This window comes from Xiphophorus couchianus, chromosome 4 (assembly GCF_001444195.1).
Source record: "Xiphophorus couchianus chromosome 4, X_couchianus-1.0, whole genome shotgun sequence".
NCBI classification, from domain to species: domain Eukaryota; kingdom Metazoa; phylum Chordata; class Actinopteri; order Cyprinodontiformes; family Poeciliidae; genus Xiphophorus; species Xiphophorus couchianus.
The window spans coordinates 1,335,330-1,352,877 of record NC_040231.1 but is presented as its reverse complement, the minus strand read 5'-3'; the positions used below and the strand labels follow the sequence as shown (position 1 = coordinate 1,352,877).

Here is a 17,548-nt window from a genome sequence, read left to right as displayed (position 1 = left end):
GAGGAGGAGGAGAAAGAGAAGGAGGAGTGAAGCTGAGGAATGCAGCTCATCTGGCTGTTCTGCATCAAGTGATGTCAGCCTGAAGGAACTGGAGCTTTTTACTGAGAGCCACTTCCATCTCAGGTGTTAAAGGATTAGTTTGACCAATCATGACTTCTGACCTTATTGTCATTTTTTTTATTCATTTATTTTATGTTTTCATTAGATTAATCATCTGGGGACAGAAATAAATTTTAGATTTCTCGTTCCCATCAGTTCCCAGCTGTCTGACTAACAGGTCTAATATTACATCCAGAATTACCTGCTCTGAGTTTTTCCAGGTTTTGCTGATCTTAGAAAATGTAAATCTGCTGTCAGTGATGTCACTGTGACGCGTCATTTGGCTCCGCCCCCTGAGAGAAGCAGGAGTTTTCTCCGACCTGCAGCATTCCAGGCAGCAGGACGAGTTTGTGTCTCTGTTAGTGTTTGAATCTGAGGGTAAACAGCTCAGCACAGATTCCTCAGAGTCTGAAGTTTTATAGAAGAGGATCACAAACAAAAACTATCAAGCAAATCTAGTCTTAAAAGTCAAGTATACGCAGTAAATTTGGGACAATCTTTCTGTATGGATGAAGTTCAGGTTTACAAATCCTGCAACAAGGAAAAACAGTTATGTGATCATTTATATACTGATAACATAATTGACATAGACTTAAGAATGTTTGGATTTTGACATATTGACACAGAATTAGAAGTAGATTAAAGTCAGAATTGTTTTTGTTTTTTTCATTTACACTAACTTTGTTCTGTAGACGTTTATACAAACACATTGTTATGAACAGAGTTAATAGGACTGTAGATGTGATGCATGTTTAAACAGTGAGATACGGTGATCATCTTTAAATTATATGTCAAGAATCACATTTGCGTTGGTTTTACAAGAGATTGTGATCTAAACCAGTCAGTTTTCATCTTCTCATGTGAAGAATCAAAAACTATATTTATGAAGCACATTTCATGTCAAATTTTCTAGCTCACCTCTTCCCCCGCCTGCCTTTGCATCGTCTGGACGCTGCGGTCAGTTACTTCTTATACATGATCCAGAGCTTATTTTAAATGGACTAAACATAAACTGTCTTATCTCATCTGACCAAATCACAGGGTTTTTGCTTCTTCCTTCTGCAGGAAGGAACTCAGCTTAGTAAATTACTATAATAAAACTTCATAGCATAGCTATATATTAGTGATAATTGAATGTGGCTATGTTGACATAGTATAGCTGCATTAAGATAATTATCATTTGGATGTATATTAAATGTCTTTGGGTGAAAATAGTGTCTTATTTATTTTTGAAAATGCATACCTTTTTTATTTTTTGTATCTATTTAATATTTAGTTTTAAATGTAATCTACATATTTCAAAGACAGGGTCCATACTTTAATAAGTCAATAGCTGAAACAAATTTCATTTACGTGCAACACTTGAAATTTAAATGTGAAAACCGGTTTTGCGTCAAAACACGCAGCCTCTTCAAATTTAATCTTGATTTCATTTCTTCTGCACAAGCTTTTTTGGAAAGTTTTCCTGTTAAAGGGAATTTTTTCTCACTGTCACCACATTGATCCCCAATAGGAGGCATTGATTAAACTTACTTTTATAAAATGTAAATAAATGGTTCAGCGTTGAGTTTGTTTGGAAGTTAAAAGAAAGTTATTCTTTTTGGAAATTCTTTCTGTTGTGACCATAATTGTAACTGGGCCGCCTGGTATTTTTCTTTTTTTTTATGGCTGAAAAATTCTCAAAAAATGTGCATGGAGTCTGTATTTTTGCTCTTTTTTCCAGAACAACCTCAGCTTTCAGTATCTGATACTGAAACTATATTTCATATTACATAAATGCAGGGAAAACTGAAGCCTGGCCTCCAATTTATAAGTTTTAAAGCCTGTTTTTATTAAATTATTTCAGGCGTTTTAATATTTTGTGGTAGACTCTAAAGCACTTCCTCTCCAGCTGGCAGCAGAGTAAGTGTAAATCACTTTTTACCAGAACGGATTTGTATTTCCATTCATACTTCATCTAGAACACTTCAGGTTCAGAGGGGTGCTGGTACCCATCTCCAGGGGTCAAAGGGCAAGAGGAAGGGTACACACTGGACAGATAACCAATCGCTCACTTGGCTGATTTTTTTTCCTTCTTTTTTTTTTGTTGCCAAAATCACTTTTGGTAAAAATATTACTTAGGGCATACCAAAAGTGAGTTTGGTAACAAAAAAAAAACAACAAAACAAAATCAGCCAAGTGAGCGATTGGTGATCTGTCCAGTGTGTACCCTTCCTCTTGTCCTTTTTTGTTTCCAGTCTTGTTTTGCTTCTTGTTTTGCATTGTCTAGTCTTGGGTCAATTCAAGTCTTGGTTTTGGTTGTGCTTTGCTTTTGGTCTTCTCTGTCTTTTGGTTTGATCCTTTTTTTGCTTCCTGTTTTATTTTTCCCCTCCGTGGGCTGCCATCTTATCGTGGTGGAGGGGTTTGAGTGTCCCACAGATCCTAGGAGCTGTCAAAGGCTCCATGCCTCTGGGTCGGGTCTGCTGTGTCAAACGGCTTCTAGGTGAGGGATCGGACCAAGAGCAGCCAGAAGACAACTAAGAAATATAGAGAGATGTCCAGGTTTCTCAATGTCTTAAAAGCTTGGCGGGCCACAGGGCTTTATGTTCCCCCTCCAGGGTAAGCTATTTGGAAAGTCTTCCTGTTGAAGGGACGTTCTCATGTCCACTGTCACAAGAATCCTCAATATGAGGCATTGCTTAAGGTTACTTTTAACCAATTTGCATCATTTGTGCAGTTTTAGAAAAACACAGTAGACTACATAAAGATAGGTGGCCTGATGCTTTTTCACAGCAACAAGAACAGATCTTGGATTCACTCCACACATGAAATGAATGGAAGGCTACATAAAGGTAGGTCTGATCTTATTACAGCATCAAGGACAAATCTTGGATTTATTTCACGCTTGAAAAACACGGTAGGCTACATAAAGGTAGGAGGTCTGATCTTATTTACAGTTTTGTCTGGTTTTGCTTCCAGCCTGGTCCTGTTCCTGTTTTTCTTCAAGTCTTGTCTTGATCATCTTTTTGTTAATTTTTCATATTTTCATAAGTGAATAAATTTACAGTATATATTGTAATTCTAAATTATAAAAATCATTTTTTGTGACTATTTGACATTTTCACAGTGAACAAATGTAAATTTTTCCAAATTGGATTTTGTTTTTCTGTGACTCAAGGTCCAAAATGCAGCCATAGTCTGTGAAAAAATAAAAACTAAGTGTAAATTCATAAAGTTCAGATTGTTCTGAAAAAAGTTATCCCACATAAGGCAATATTATACAGTATATAATATAATGGTTTCTATTGGGGTAAAATCAAAATGGTCTCTGAATTGAGACCCTCCTCTTGTAAAGTCTTTGTCTTTTAACTTTATGAGCCAATCGGGAAATGGAAATGCATAGTTTTGAGTAGATTTTATTTTAATTTCCAGGAAGCAGACCTCACTAGGACTGTGTGACTCCACAGCTGCTTGTGTCTCATTAATGTTAGCAGATGTTGGCAGCTATGATGTGATCTAGAGATTCTGTTTCAAACTGAGTTTATACACATCTGGAAAAAATAATGGTTTCTCTGATTTTACTCTTTCTAAGTATATGTTTGAGTAAAATTAACATTGTTCTTTTATTCCATGAATTACTGACATGTCTCTTAATTTTGTTTGCGAATGTATGTAAATAAGCAGTTAGATTTAGAAAACCGCACCAACGAATATCTTCTCACGGGTCTTTGCCCTGCTGGGGGCTAAGCCCCCCTAAAGGTCAGATCCTAGAATCGCCCCTGCTGAATAATCAGACCAGAAGCGTCTCCATCCAGAAGTGAGCTGAGAAACTCCACACGTGACAAAACGCAGAGACAAAGTACATTTCTCAGCCTGTTATGGCAGCATTTTCCGGATTTCACCCTATGAAGTTTTTTGATAGTAAAGTCATCTACATGCACCTGAATGTTTCTAACGAATATTAAATAAAGACGTAAGTTTATTACTAAAATAGTCTTTATTTTCTGTGTAGAGCTGACAGGCTCCGGTAGTGCTGGTTGTCGGGTCGAGGTTCTGGCTCAGCTGAATCGGACTCGGCGCATGGAGCCCACGGTGCTGTTCTGGCTGCCCCAGTCGTTGAAGTTGTGGTAGTCCCGTTTCTCCAGGATGTAGTGCTGCCCCCTGTAGTTGGGCTCCTGGTACACCACCCAGCTGTGACGGCAGAACGGATCGGACAGGTCGGTCGGGTCCAGAACACCCTCAGGTTCTTTCTTTACGCGATTCTGGTTCTTTCCAGATTTCCTTGTAACCCCATTCAAATGTATGTTTTCACCTTGTTATGTTCTCATTAATAACTTTAGTTTTAGGCTAAATATTTAGCTGGATAACTAAATATTGAGCTTCAAACAAAATATTTTGCTTACTAGCTAAAAACTTAGCTTGCTCAGTTTGAAGCTAAATCTTCAGCTAGCTAAATAACGGATGCTTAAGCTAGTTAACATCCCATTAGTTCGCTAAATATTTTCTTCATTAATAATATTAAATTTAAAATGTAATAAAATTTTTAGCTAGCTAAATATTTAGTTAGCCACCCAAATATCTAGCAGGCTAACTAAATATTAAGTTTCAAGCTAAGTATTTAGCTTTCTAACTAGAGCTTTAGTTTGAAGCTAAATCTCTTCATTTATTTCTGACTAATTTTTTCTGTTGTGAATATTCTGTAACCTCTGTGTGCCACTGCCAGTTTTGACCTGGATTCTCTTGCAAAAGAGATTTTTAATCCCAATGGTGTTTTTCTGGTGAAATAAATGTCAAATAAAAAAAAATCTATTCACATTTATCTTATTAAATTTAGCTTGTTCAGTTTAGGGCTAAATATTTAGCTTGATTCGCCATTTATGAACAATATTTCTGCATTCAACTTAGCTTTGGAATAACTACTTTGACAAACATTGACCTACTTCTACTTGAATGCAAGACTTTCAGCCCAAATAAGGAAATAATCAACCCCAACCTCTCTTATAACACAATCATTTTTTGTATTTTGTATCTGCAACAATTTAAAATATTCCTTTAGTTTATTTTTGATGCTGTGGGTTGTTAGAATGCAGGACTTTATGAACTTGTTGGAAAAACCACAACATTTTAAATGAAATCTGGTGATCTCTGACAGGAAACTGAAAGGGGGTCATCATCTGGTCTTTCTGGAGGATTGAACCTCCTGAAGAGAGAGAACCCAGATCTCTGGACCCAAAGGTCAAAGATACCATAACTTATTATTAAACGAAGCCTTTCCTGATGTAAAACCTGAACTGGACCTGTTTGGACGGTGGACTTACGCTCCTCCCAGGACGCGGATGGACGCCACTCTGTTGAGGTTGTAGCGGCTCAGCAGGTTGGGAATGTCATCCTGGATCTCCATCTTCTTCCCAGAGAAACCGGCTCGCTCGAACAGCTGCGCCCTGGGAGGATTGTTGTCCTGAGGACCAGAGACGCAGCGGATCAGTGAGGAAGCCGACACATTTAGGAATCAGGTAAAACGATGTTTCAGAGGCTCACCTGCTTAACGGAGCGGACCGAGGAGACGTGGTCCACCTGGGCGCACCAGCGGTCGTAGCAGTTGTACTCCCCGCGGTCGGACATGTCCCACAGGTACTGACGGCCCCGGTAGTTCTCCTGCTCGAACCCGACCCATCTGTCAGACACGCCACAGAGAAGAAGATGATGAGTTCTGCTCTTCTTCTAGAGACCGATATTTTAAAAAGAGTGGTTCCTAAACTTTCTCACATCCCCTTTGAAAACTCAGACAATGCTACAAAATCTCTAAAGAAACAGAATTTCAGTCTTACTTACTCTAGCTTGAGGAGCCAGTCAGGAAGACGATCCTGGCAAATGACGTTTGCCATGACAACAGCCTTTTTAACAATAAAGGCTATTGCCAGACAATAGCCTTTATTGTGGGGCAATAAAAGCTATTTTTATCCTCAAGAAGTTATCTTAATGTATATTTTATAAAAAATGATTGAAATACAGATTACTTTTATTTAAAAGAAATAAATTTATGATTTAAAATTTTATTGGGTTTCCTTTTTTCCTATTTTTTCTTATCTTTCTCCGTTCGCGAACTTACGCTCCGCTGTCCACCTGGACGGAGTTACATCTCTCTGGGAAGTTCTTGTCGCTGATCCTGGGACAGTCGGAGTTCAGGTCCAGTCGTCTGCCAGCGAAGTTTCGCTGCTCGAAAAGGGTCACCTGGCCGCAGAGAACAAGGTCAAACAGTGACACTCATTGGTTTCATTCAGCAGTTCCAAAGAGTTCTGGATCAACGGTTCTGCAAACTTTTGGATCTTTTTCAGATTCTCTTCAACTATCAGCTGGTTTTTCATTGCAAAGTTTGTTGGAAGTATCTGAACCTGTACAGAATATTCCTCTGAAAATGTCCTGAGCTGAACAGAAAGACAAGATCCACAGAAAAACTCTCCAGAACCTCAAAGATTTTAGGAAATTCTGGCTGAAAATGTGAAGAAATTATTTTAAAACCACCAGGAGTCTTCGTAATCTGCTTAAACTCCTGGTTCCAAATGGGTTAAACCAAGTAACTAAAGTTCTTCTGCTAACAGGCAGGTTTCATCTAGGTGACACAACTTTAAAATAATTAGATAAATGATGTGATTTTTTTAAGGTGGCGCTGTTTTCTCGGCTGGACTCACCCTCCCAGTGGACCCGTAAAAGGCACGTTGGAGCACAGACCCCAGTTTGCTGCAGACAAACAAACCCACAAACCATTTTATTCAGAAAAACAGACAAATATTAAACTCTCTTTGTGTTTTGGATCTAACTGGACTCTAAAACCGTCTTTAGCTCAGGTTTCATGGTGTTTTTCTCCTCATCCTCAGTCTGGGTGATTTGGTGGAACTGTTGGCGGCCCCCGCGGCGGGCCCCGGCCCTCGGGACGTACCTGGTTTGTTGGGTTAATCCTGGGACCTTAGTGAAGATGTTCATGTCAGCTCTGCGAGGCAGCCAGAAAGCGCCTTAAATATGGCGCGTTGATGCAGCGCAGAGCTACCAGAAGGCTCAGGTTGCTCCTGATGCGGCCGCCGGGGCCCACGGGGCCATTCATATGCTAAACACACACTCCTGATGCCCCCGAGTCACAGGATGAATGAAACAGAAACACAACGAGTGCGGAGTGCAGCGCCAACACTTTGGGTTTGAACATTTCAGCATTTTCTCTGAAACAAAGCAGAGAGAAGGGCCGTGATGGCGGCGGGGCCCGCTGCTCCGGGAGCCTGGATTATTCACAGGAAGCCTGGAGAACGCCGCAGGGCATCCTGACTGCACCGAGCCCAGGTCAGCCTTTTGGCTCCCAAAACTGTTCCTGTATCTGACTGAGTCACATCTAATCATTTAACGATAATGTTCATCAGCTGTCATTTTATTAATATAATACCTTCAAAAATAAAAGATCAAAATTAATAATTTTTGGTACACAGGAAGAAAATATTTCCTCTAGGTGTGACATTTCAATAAATGTCCCACCTGCGCCCCCTGCTGGCATAGATTTGTGCCTGCAGTATCCTGTTGACCATATATGGACTAACCTTCATATTTACCTCTAGTGACGTCCTTATTTCTTAAAATACTTCTGTAAAGAATTAATATCCTTCAGTATTTTAATTAAAACAACACTTGCATGTTATGATTATTATTACACACAGTGAAGTATTTTGATGGGTTGTGTCCTCATAACATAACAAACATTGATATTTTTGCGCTAATGCATAATTGTGAGTTTATTGCAATTTTCTGAAAAAAATGTCAAAACTGTTAAGTGATGCTAACTCTCACCTGCAGGTGGCAGCATTTCTTTTAAGTAGATAAGGCGCTAGAGTCTATGATAACTGACTGACTGTACTATTAAGAGAAGAAAAGGAAGGCATGTTAACAGTGTAGCGCAGCTAGCTCCTGCTGTAAGTAAGTAAAACAGCAACTTAAAATTAATTTCAAACCTTTTTTGATTGCAAAAGTCACAAAAACAGACACGGAGCCCTGCAGGGAGAGATTTTTGTTCAGGTATGATTTAGATAACTTTATTGTGAGGTAAGGATCAGATGCTGTCAGTAGGAAGTGGAAGGGGTGTACTTTCTTTTTCCTCAGGCCTGCAGAGCATGAAGCCATGTTGAATGAACACAGACATTCAGTTTGCTTACAGTGTTAAAATCCCTCCATTCTCCATCAGATGTGTTTGTCCAGCAGATTTACTGTCACACTCTGCTGGCTCCCAATGCTGCACCATTCAGAGTGTGTGTGTGTGTGTGTGTGTGTGTGTGTGTGTGTGGGTGTGGTGAATAGTGGAAAAGGTCCTGGATGTCTCACTCTGTTGTGTTTTTGTTGCGCTGGCAGGGAACCAGAAGCTTCAGGACTCTTCCTGCGTCCCGGAGACGGACGAGACAAACACAGCAGGTCAGACTTGTGTGTGTGTGTGTGTGTGTGTGTGTGTTCAGAGTCAGGCGGCGCCTCAAACCCAACACACACTCCTTCAGTTAGATTCTAGAGCTGAGGAGAGACCATCAGCGTGAAATTTCTCTCTTGGACAAGCCGTCCCACTTCCTGTCCCGGTTTGTCCACAGCTAGCTCAGATAAATCTGCTGTCGCCATGGCGACACACATCAGGGCAGAGGTCCGCTTCTTCTGGCCTTTCTGGCAGTTTGGTTGCGGCAGTGATTAAATCCGGCTGCATGTTTCCTGTCCTGCAGGTGTGAAGGAAGCGAGCAGGACGATGCTGCGGACAGGTGTGCGTCTTTTGGCGCTGGCGCTGTGTGTTTCAGCTGGTGGAGACTTTGACTGGACCAAAAATGAGAAAACCTCTTTCTACTACGGGACCTTCCCAACTGGTAGGATGGAGAAACATGAGTTAGATTTCTGTTTGGAAAATTTCAAAACCAACAATTGCAGAAAATTCAGATGAAAAAAGTTATATTTGTTAGACCTGCCGCAATAAATCAATTAATCGCATAATAAATTAAAACACCTCAATAATTTCCTTTTGCATGATTTATTGGTTTTTTTACTTTCCATCAGAACTGGACAATAAAAGTGTTCAGTCTGGTTCTTTGGTCTCAACTAGCAGAGACTTCATAATTCATTTTATTTGTTGATTCTGTTTTGGGGTTTTTTGCATTAATTTTTTGTATTAATACAAAACACAATTAAAATGTCTTCCAGTTCCAGTGTTAAATGTTTATTATAATTTCAAGTGTAATGATCTTTGAGAATGTGTTTTGTTATTATCACTATTTTATTTGAAAATGGTCTCAAAACAACAAAATTATTGTTTATCACAATAATTTCTGGGATGGTTTATCATGCAGCAGCATCTGTTACTGCAACAGGCCAAATCTCTTTCATTTTGTCTTTTATTAGATCACGGGTGTCCAAACTGTAGGTCAGATTGGCCAAAATCAGAAGTTCTCGCTGACCAAAAGAAATAAATAGAAATAAAGTGAATAAAATAGTTTGTTGGGGGTTTTTTTGTACAAAATTAAAATAAAAAAAAAAAGATTTTTTGTACAAAACAGATTTTGTTAAAATTTAAAAATGATTTTGCACACTTGCATCTGGTTTTCAAATTATTTTGGATTCGATTGAACAAACTTGTTCTCAGGATCAGAACAGGATTTGGGTAACTTTCTTTAAAACGCTTGCTGTATTTAGTCGAGTTTATGGACTGAAATAAAAGCTGATTTGGCTGCACCAAAGTTGGTTTTCCAGTACAAATCTCTTGATAAACATGTTTCTACTGATTATTAAAGCCTAGTTATAAAAAGACAAATACTTTGAGTTCTGTTGAATATTTTCCATGGTAAGAAAAATTATGTTGGTAATAATTTTACCCTGATCTCCATTTACATCAGCTGAGTGGTTTCAGGATGTTCTGGGAGAAATGTTCCAAACTTTTCTCAAACATTTGGTCTTTTTGGATTAAAACTTTGGACTAAATCAGACTTAGGGTCCTCTGTGTGTGTCTGGATTAATTTATATTTAATCCAGTTCCAGGAACCAAAACAGGAAGTGTGGAGTCAGCTATTTGGGGTTGTGAACCCAGACCAGAACATTTATTTGGTTTTCTTTAGCAGCTGAAGTTTAACCTGATTTATTTGGAGCTTTAAACCTATTATTATTATTATTTTTGATCATTTTGATAAACCTGCAGGTTTCTCCTGGGGAGTCGGCAGCTCAGCCTATCAGACCGAAGGAGCGTGGAATACAGACGGGAAAGGAATGAGCATCTGGGATGTTTTTGCTCATAAAAAAGGAAAAATCTCCTCAAATGAAACAGGAGACTCTTCATGTGAAGGCTACTACAAGTTCAAGGTGGTTACACGATTCTCCAAATGTTTCTTATTATTATTTCTGAATTATGCAGTCTTCAAATTATGCCTTTAAAGATGTTTATGTTCAGGTAAGTGTTCAGTTCTTTGTCATTTTGAATGGAAACATTACTCTGTTCAACACAAAACCCTGCAGATCCAAGAATGACACAAACTTCAAGTAACAGACAACAGAGTCATGCTCAGAGGAAGGCCAGATGAAGCAGAAATTTATTTACAATAAATACAAAGTGCAGCTAATTTTCTCATTATGTCTTCTACAATAGAAACAAAACATTTAACAGCAGCTTGAAAACATTTTTGTTTTGGATCAGAAAATCAGTGTGAAATCATGTTTTTTGTCTGTTTTTTGTCTTTTAGGATGATATTAACCTGATGAAGGAGATGAAGCTGAATCATTATCGCTTCTCAGTTTCCTGGCCGAGGATTTTACCCAGCGGGTTGAGAAGTAAAAACCCAGTTTGGCCATTTTACATGAAAATAAAACGATTTCAAAGACATTTAAGATGTTTTCCTAACTGAGAAAAACCAAACCTTCTCCAATCAGCAGAATTATTGGCGGCAGTTGAAGGTGATAAAAACTCAAATGCAGCAGCAGGATTTCCATATTTATTTACTTCCTGGTCTGTCCTTTGTCCCGCCCCCACATCCTTTCTGTCCAGTGGGAGCAAAGATTGTCATGGCTTTGTTTACAAATTATAGTCCACTTGCAAAAAAAAAATGCACCAAAAGAAAACAATGAAGCATACTTTTCTGGTATTCCTGGTGTGAATACAGCCCAAAGCAATCTGAAAAGTGTGGCGTGCATTTATAATTAGCTCTAATATTTTGTAGATCCACCTCTGGCTGCAGGTAGATCTGCAGGTCTTTGATGTATTTTGCTACTGGCTTCTCAGTTTGATTTAGGTTTGTACTTTGACTAGGCCATTTTAACCCCTGAATCTGCTTTGATCTGAACCATCCCATAATACCTGCTCAGGCTGGTTGTCCTGTTGGAAGGCGACCCTTCACCCCTGGCTCAGCTCTGCTGCAGCCTCCAGGGTTTTGTTCCATACAGCTCCTCTGTCCCAGAGCATGATGCTGCCGCCACCATGTCCTGCTGTGGGAAAGTGTGTTTGTCACTCTGAACAGTTTTAACAGTTTCCATGAAGTGGAGAATCAAACTGGACTCAGACAGGACACCAGATTGGAGAATATTCCAGAAACATGTTGGTTTTATTTTAAATACTTTCACGTTTTTCTTGTTTTTGGATCCGTTTGTTTGTTTTCTGACAGGAAATTGCTTTGTTCGGTCAGTGAATGAAAATCCCTGTATTCCTGTATAATATTAATGCATAAATGGCTGATGATGATGTAACTTCCTGCAGGTGAGCATGTTAACGAGAAAGGAATCAGGTATTACAGCGACCTGATCGATTTGCTCCTGAACAGTAAGATCACACCTGTGGTCACTCTGTACCACTGGGATCTACCTCAGGTGAGTTCTTCCTGCCTGTCCGACGCGTGGGCGTGGGCGGAGCCATAACCAGGATGTCGGCATTCCCGCAGGTGCTGCAGGAGAAATATGGCGGCTGGCAGAACGCCAGCATGGTCGGCTACTTCAACGAATTTGCCAACTTGTGTTTTGAACGTTTTGGGAACAGAGTGAAGCACTGGATCACCTTCAACAACCCCTGGGTGAGTGGATGGTGTGTTCACTGACTGTGGGAACGTCTGGACTGGGATCTCACTGAGGGGGTCTGTTTCTTTCAGTCCATTTCTGTGGAAGGATACGAAACAGGGGAGCACGCCCCCGGACTGAGGATGAGGGGCAGCGGAGCTTACAAAGCAGCTCACCACATCATCAAGGTCAGTCTGGGTCCAGATCGCTCCAAAAGCCGACTCGGCCGTTATGACCCTGAACGCAACGCCGTGGGTTCAACCTGGAGGTTCAGCCGTTACTTCAGGACCTGGTTCTGATCCAACATGACAGCGACTAAAGAAAAGCTTTGAGTTTCAAACTGAAGCTGCTGATCTGTTCTGTCAGGGTTTGATCGTTTACCTGACTTCAGTTTAGAGTTTAGACTCCAAACTGAGTCGTGCTTAATTCGCTAAAACAAGATTCAGACTCAACTTGGACTTGTTTCCTTAGACGTGAGGTTTGACTTGGCCTCCAGTGACTTGAAATTTGCCATCACAGTTGAGTCAACTTTGACTTTGAGTTCAAATCAAGTTCAAGGCTTGACTTGAACTTTGTTCTCAGTGACTTGAAACTTGACTTGGACTTGGAAAAATGCCTTGTGAACATCTCTTTATACTGAACTGTTGTCTCCTCACATGAGGATTTCAGACTCGCTGTTCAACCTTTAGGCATTAAATTAGTTGCAGAAAGTGGAGCTTCGTGTTCAGCAGAAATAACGTGATTTAAATGTTTCATAATCAAACATATTTAGAAATGTCCCAGGTATAAAAACTAGTTAAAATATTAACAGAATAATAAATACATCTTTTTAAAAATTTTTAAGTAGTAACTGTAGGTACTTCCTGTTGACGCTCGTTTCTGTTTCCAGGCCCACGCTAAAGTCTGGCACACCTACGACATGAAGTGGAGAAGCAAGCAGAAAGGTGACGGAGTAAACCGACCCACTGGTTTGGCTCTGGGGTTCTGGTCAGTAGTTAACTGGTTTTCAGCTGGGCCCAGGTCTGATCGGGATCTCCCTGAGTGCTGACTGGGGCGAACCGGTGGACGTGTCCAACCAACGGGACGTGGAAGCAGCAGAACGCTACATCCACTTCTACCTGGGCTGGTTCGCCACGCCGCTCTTTCATGGAGACTACCCAGCGGTCATGAAGGAATACATCGGTACCTTCACGCTCTGCTCCGTTTCCTCCAGCAAATACAATCATGTCTACATGACCAACCTGATCGAGTTTTCAGCTAACAGGTTTTGGTTTTCCTTAAACGTTCCTCAGAAAATGGCCGACTAAACATTAACAGACATTAACACCATAACGCCTGAATTTACTTCCAGTTGTATAAAGACAACGTGTCTTTGCTTTTTATCAGATGTTAAATAAATTAGTAGGCCTGCCACAAAAACACATTTTACTGGATGATAAATTATTGCAATAATGTTGTTTTGAGACCATATTCAAGTAATATTATGGTAAAGGCATAATAAAGCAATAAGACATTCTCAAATATCAATAAACTTTAAATTCTAATGAACATATAACACTGGAACAGGAAGAGTTTTTAAATATCCAAAATAAATAAACTAAACACCAGAAACGACAAATAAAATGAATTATAAAGTCTGTAAACAAAATTGTTCTTCAAACAAAGGTTTAGTTGAGATCAAAGAACCAGACTGAAAACTTTTATTGTCCAGTTTTTGGTAGAAAGAGAAAAACAATAAATTAAATGGATATGATTGAATTTGTTTTAATTTATTGTGCAATTAATTGATTATTGCTTATTGTGGCCTATAAATTAGAGATTCTAAACTTAAGCACTGCACTGCAGTAATGTAAATCAGCTATGATGCTGATTAGCACCGCTGGGCATTTAAGGAATGAAGCAAACTTTTCACTGTTATTTTACTGATGCTGTTTTTGGTCAAACAGCTTCAGTAAAATTGAGTTAAAATATATATTTCTGAACAATGGTTGCTTATGAAGCTAATTCAGTAATGCACTATGGATTAAAGGTGAAAATGATTTAAAATAAACTGATTTTAACATTAAAAACTGGCATTTTAACAAAGGTTTGGACACTTTGAGCATAAATTATTCTGATGGCCCGGAAGGTCCGACTCATTCAGCCTCTGTAGCAGGAATCAGATTATTTTCACGTTTTTTCGGTGCCAAAGCTAAACTCTTGGACATCTAGAAAACCTGGAGAAGAACTAATAATCCCCGACCTCTGGATTTCCAGGCAGGAAGAGCGGCCAGCAGGGCCTGGGCGCGTCGCGGCTGCCCGTCTTCTCGCCTCAGGAGAAGAGCTACATCCGAGGAACCGTCGACTTCCTGGGCCTCGGACATTACACCACCCGCTACGTCACCCAGAAGAACTACCCGTCCAGCTTCGGAGACAGTTACTTTGCAGATCGGGACCTGGCGGAGCTGGTAGACCCAAAGTGGCCCGACCCTGGTTCTGAGTGGCTCTACTCAGTTCCCTGGGGGTTCCGGAGGTTGTTGAACTTTGTGAAGGTAAAGCAACAAAATCATGTTTCTTCTAACCAGCATATTGTAAATATGAACTGGTCATTACTGTTTAGACCTTGTTTCTTCAGTTATCCCCATCATAAAGTAGATTTTGTATGTTTTTAAAAATCTAAATCCAAAAACATTTCTATGAACAGAAAATAAGATTTAACCTTAAAAAACTTCTTAAAGGAACATTTGAATCTGCGGGATGATGCATCTGTCAGACTTCGGTTTGTTTGTTTGTAATTGGAGGAAAGAAGAACCGGATCAGGAGGTTCTGTGGTTCTGGATGGGTAGATCTAACCCTGAATTTTCCATGTGATCTCACCGACAGACCCAGTACGGAAACCCGATGATCTACGTGACGGAGAACGGCGTCTCGGAGAAGATGCCATGCACCGACCTGTGTGATGACTGGAGGATGCAGTACTTCAGGGAATACATCAACGAGCTGCTGAAAGGTGACGGTTTCTCCTCTGTGTGGAACAGGAAGCTGGCTGGGCCGCCTCAACGTCTGTCTCTGTTTGGACCCTCAGCCGTTAGAGACGGAGTCAACGTGAAGGGTTACACCGCCTGGTCTCTGCTGGACGGCTTCGAGTGGGACGAAGGTTTCTCTGAGCGCTTCGGACTCTACTTCGTGGACTTCAGGAACAAGAACAAACCTCGCTTCCCAAAAGCTTCGGTTCAGTTCTACAAACGCATCATCAGCTCCAACGGCTTCCCCAGCCAGAGAGAGGTGAGGCCCAGCAGCGCAGCCAGCTCCGGGAGCAGCTGCTGACTCTGGTTCTCTGCTTGGTGTCTGCAGGTGGAGAGCTGGAAGAGGAAAGCTGTGGAGACGTGTTCCTCCAGCAACCAGCTGCTGGCTGCAGGTCAGTGGCATGAAAGGCCCAGATAGATCAGGAGCATGCAGGAATCAAACACTTCCTGCTTTGGGACGTTCTGAAGGTTCTGATTGGTGGGATGTATTAAAGTAGCAAAGTACAAGTTCTTCCTTAATGTCCTTAATTACACTGTTTATGTAATTATGTACTTTGAAAATGTAATTAAGTAAAGTAAGTCCTCTTTAATTAAAGGGAACCTGTTTGTATTTCCATTTGGGTTTCTACTGCTTCTAAAAACAACCCAACCTCTTAAAAAACACACAGGCATTTTTTGGCAATAAGTTCATCTTTCTTGGTGTTTGAGCCATTTCAAAACCTCCAGAATGTCACAAATCAGCAGGCACCGCCCCGTTGCCTAGCAACCCGAGCAGAATTCCACCCGTTACCTAGCAACCGAAGAATTGTTCCTGCATGTTTGGTCAGCTGATTTTCTCTCTGTATGTGCTGTACAGTGGCTGCTGGAAAAAACAAGTGTTTAGTTGTTAACTCGAAATCCAGAAACCTCTTAATGTATTCTGGTTGGTTGTGCAGGAGGCTCCACTTCTGCTTTTCAAAGATGTACAGTTGAGTAATTGTGCATCTGTCTGAAGCCTTTTTCACTGGGAGTGTAAATGTTGAGTTGGGGGCGTGGCCAACAGAAGATTAGTGGATTTAAAGTGACAGAGACAGTAAAACTGATAAGACTAAAAGCTCATTATCTGAGAATGAATTTGTGCAAAAAGAGTAATGAACATGCTTTGTAGCCCATAGATACATCCCAACCTGTTCAAGGAAGGTCACTTTAAGTAGATTTAATCGCTGGTACTTTCGACTTTTACTCCACTACGTTTCTATAATGTAAAAATTATACCTTACATTTACGTCACATTACATTTTTTTGCTTTCATTGATTTGAAATCAATGATTTATCTGAGTAAACCAGTTAAAAATGGACTCTAGTTTCAGAAAGCTGAAATATTGACTCCATTACAAGGTTGAATATATAATATTTATTCAGCTGTGATGACAAAATGAAGTTGAAGTGTCAGTGGAAAGGATCAGCACCTGCTATTCCTTTGTCTACTGCCCCCTTTTCAGGCAGACTGCAGTTAAAATGACATATTGGTTTTGCTTTGTGTTAAATAAAAACTTTCAAAGGTTCAATCATCCTTTTTCTTATTTTCTTACTGGCATTTAAGTGTCCAGATCCACAAAATCACTAGTCTAAGTGTAAACTGTGTAACAGAGAGTAAACACAATAAAACATGCATTATCTGCAGCGTTGTTCATGAAAATGGCAGAACAACATTCATGAATTAAAGAAAATTTAATTCAGTAGAGACACATAACATTCTACATCATTGCATTACAGAACAAGTACTTCAACTTTCAATACTTTAGGTATTTTTAAAAACAAGCACTTTTACTCAAGTTAAAATGTTAGTGTTGTACTGGTTCTCTGCTTGGTGTCTGCAGGTGGAGACACCAATTCTGTTTTCTGTCTGTTTTCTGAGGTTCAGTGTTTGAGTATTTTCTCTTGCTGGTTGCAGATCCACTGATTGGCCACATGGAGATGGTCACAGAGATCGTTGTTCCCACCATCTGCACGCTCTGCATCCTCCTCAGCGCCGTCTTCTTCATGTTTCTGCTGCGCCGACGCCTCTGAGGAACGCCCGGGTCGGGTCGCCTTGCCTGTTTCCATGGAAGCAGAACTCAGCAGGAACCAATCAGAGCGTCTTCCTGTTGACCGCCCTGCCGTTCTGTTCCAGTCAGGTCATCAATAAACAGTCAGAACAAGCAGAATATGATTATTAATCAATAAATGATTAGTAAGCCTGGTTTACTGTTGAACTAAGACTGGACTGAACTGTTCAAACTGTTTCCGACTGGAACAAGCAACCAGGCTGAACTTTGTTTTGACTGTTATGAGTTTCATCATATTTAAGCTTTTATTACCAGTTGTATTTCTAAATTTGATATAACAATAAAGTGGTTTAAATGTGCATATTAAATCTGAGGAATGTTTAGAGGGTTTGTGTAGTATATAAATGT

The 17,548-nt window shown here is 40.2% G+C and overlaps 2 protein-coding genes across 3 annotated transcripts; one reads left to right on the top strand and one right to left on the bottom strand.

The window, feature by feature from the left end:
- Positions 1-4,056: 4,056 nt before the first annotated feature.
- Positions 4,057-7,172, bottom strand: crybgx (crystallin beta gamma X). The gene is made up of 6 exons (XM_028015978.1): positions 7,016-7,172; positions 6,768-6,816; positions 6,188-6,309; positions 5,617-5,752; positions 5,397-5,536; positions 4,057-4,269 (listed from the first exon to the last, which is right to left on the bottom strand). The coding sequence occupies exons 1-6, from the start codon at positions 7,057-7,059 to the stop codon at positions 4,137-4,139; spliced, it is 624 nt and encodes a 207-aa protein (XP_027871779.1). The 5' UTR covers positions 7,060-7,172; the 3' UTR covers positions 4,057-4,136.
- Positions 6,191-17,499, top strand: lctla (lactase-like a). Of its 2 annotated transcripts, none has more exons than XM_028015944.1 (15): positions 6,191-6,327; positions 8,461-8,520; positions 8,814-8,951; positions 10,271-10,431; positions 10,809-10,896; positions 11,816-11,925; positions 11,997-12,125; positions 12,201-12,296; positions 12,998-13,052; positions 13,129-13,290; positions 14,365-14,639; positions 14,971-15,097; positions 15,173-15,372; positions 15,442-15,505; positions 17,047-17,499. In XM_028015944.1, exons 3-15 carry the CDS (start codon positions 8,837-8,839, stop codon positions 17,160-17,162), a joined length of 1,698 nt encoding a protein of 565 aa, XP_027871745.1. In that variant the 5' UTR covers positions 6,191-6,327; positions 8,461-8,520; positions 8,814-8,836; the 3' UTR covers positions 17,163-17,499. The 2 variants fall into 2 exon arrangements, with proteins under 2 accessions (XP_027871745.1, XP_027871746.1); XM_028015945.1 differs by lacking the exon at positions 6,191-6,327 and adding an exon at positions 7,307-7,407.
- The last annotated feature ends 49 nt before the right edge of the window (positions 17,500-17,548 follow it).

Excerpts from the sequence above, each read along its gene's own strand:
- crybgx (XM_028015978.1), bottom strand. The coding sequence starts at position 7,059 with ATGAACATCTTCACTAAGGTCCCAGGATTAACCCAACAAACCAG. Across the intron at positions 6,310-6,767 it reads TTTACGGGTCCACTGGGAGG|GTGACCCTTTTCGAGCAGCG; the intron begins GTGAGTCCAGCC and ends CTCTGCGGCCAG. Across the intron at positions 4,270-5,396 it reads ATCCGCGTCCTGGGAGGAGC|CTGGGTGGTGTACCAGGAGC; the intron begins GTAAGTCCACCG and ends CTGCCGTCACAG.
- lctla (XM_028015944.1), top strand. The coding sequence starts at position 8,837 with ATGCTGCGGACAGGTGTGCGTCTTTTGGCGCTGGCGCTGTGTGTTTCA. Across the intron at positions 8,952-10,270 it reads CTACGGGACCTTCCCAACTG|GTTTCTCCTGGGGAGTCGGC; the intron begins GTAGGATGGAGA and ends ATAAACCTGCAG. Across the intron at positions 15,506-17,046 it reads CAACCAGCTGCTGGCTGCAG|ATCCACTGATTGGCCACATG; the intron begins GTCAGTGGCATG and ends TGCTGGTTGCAG.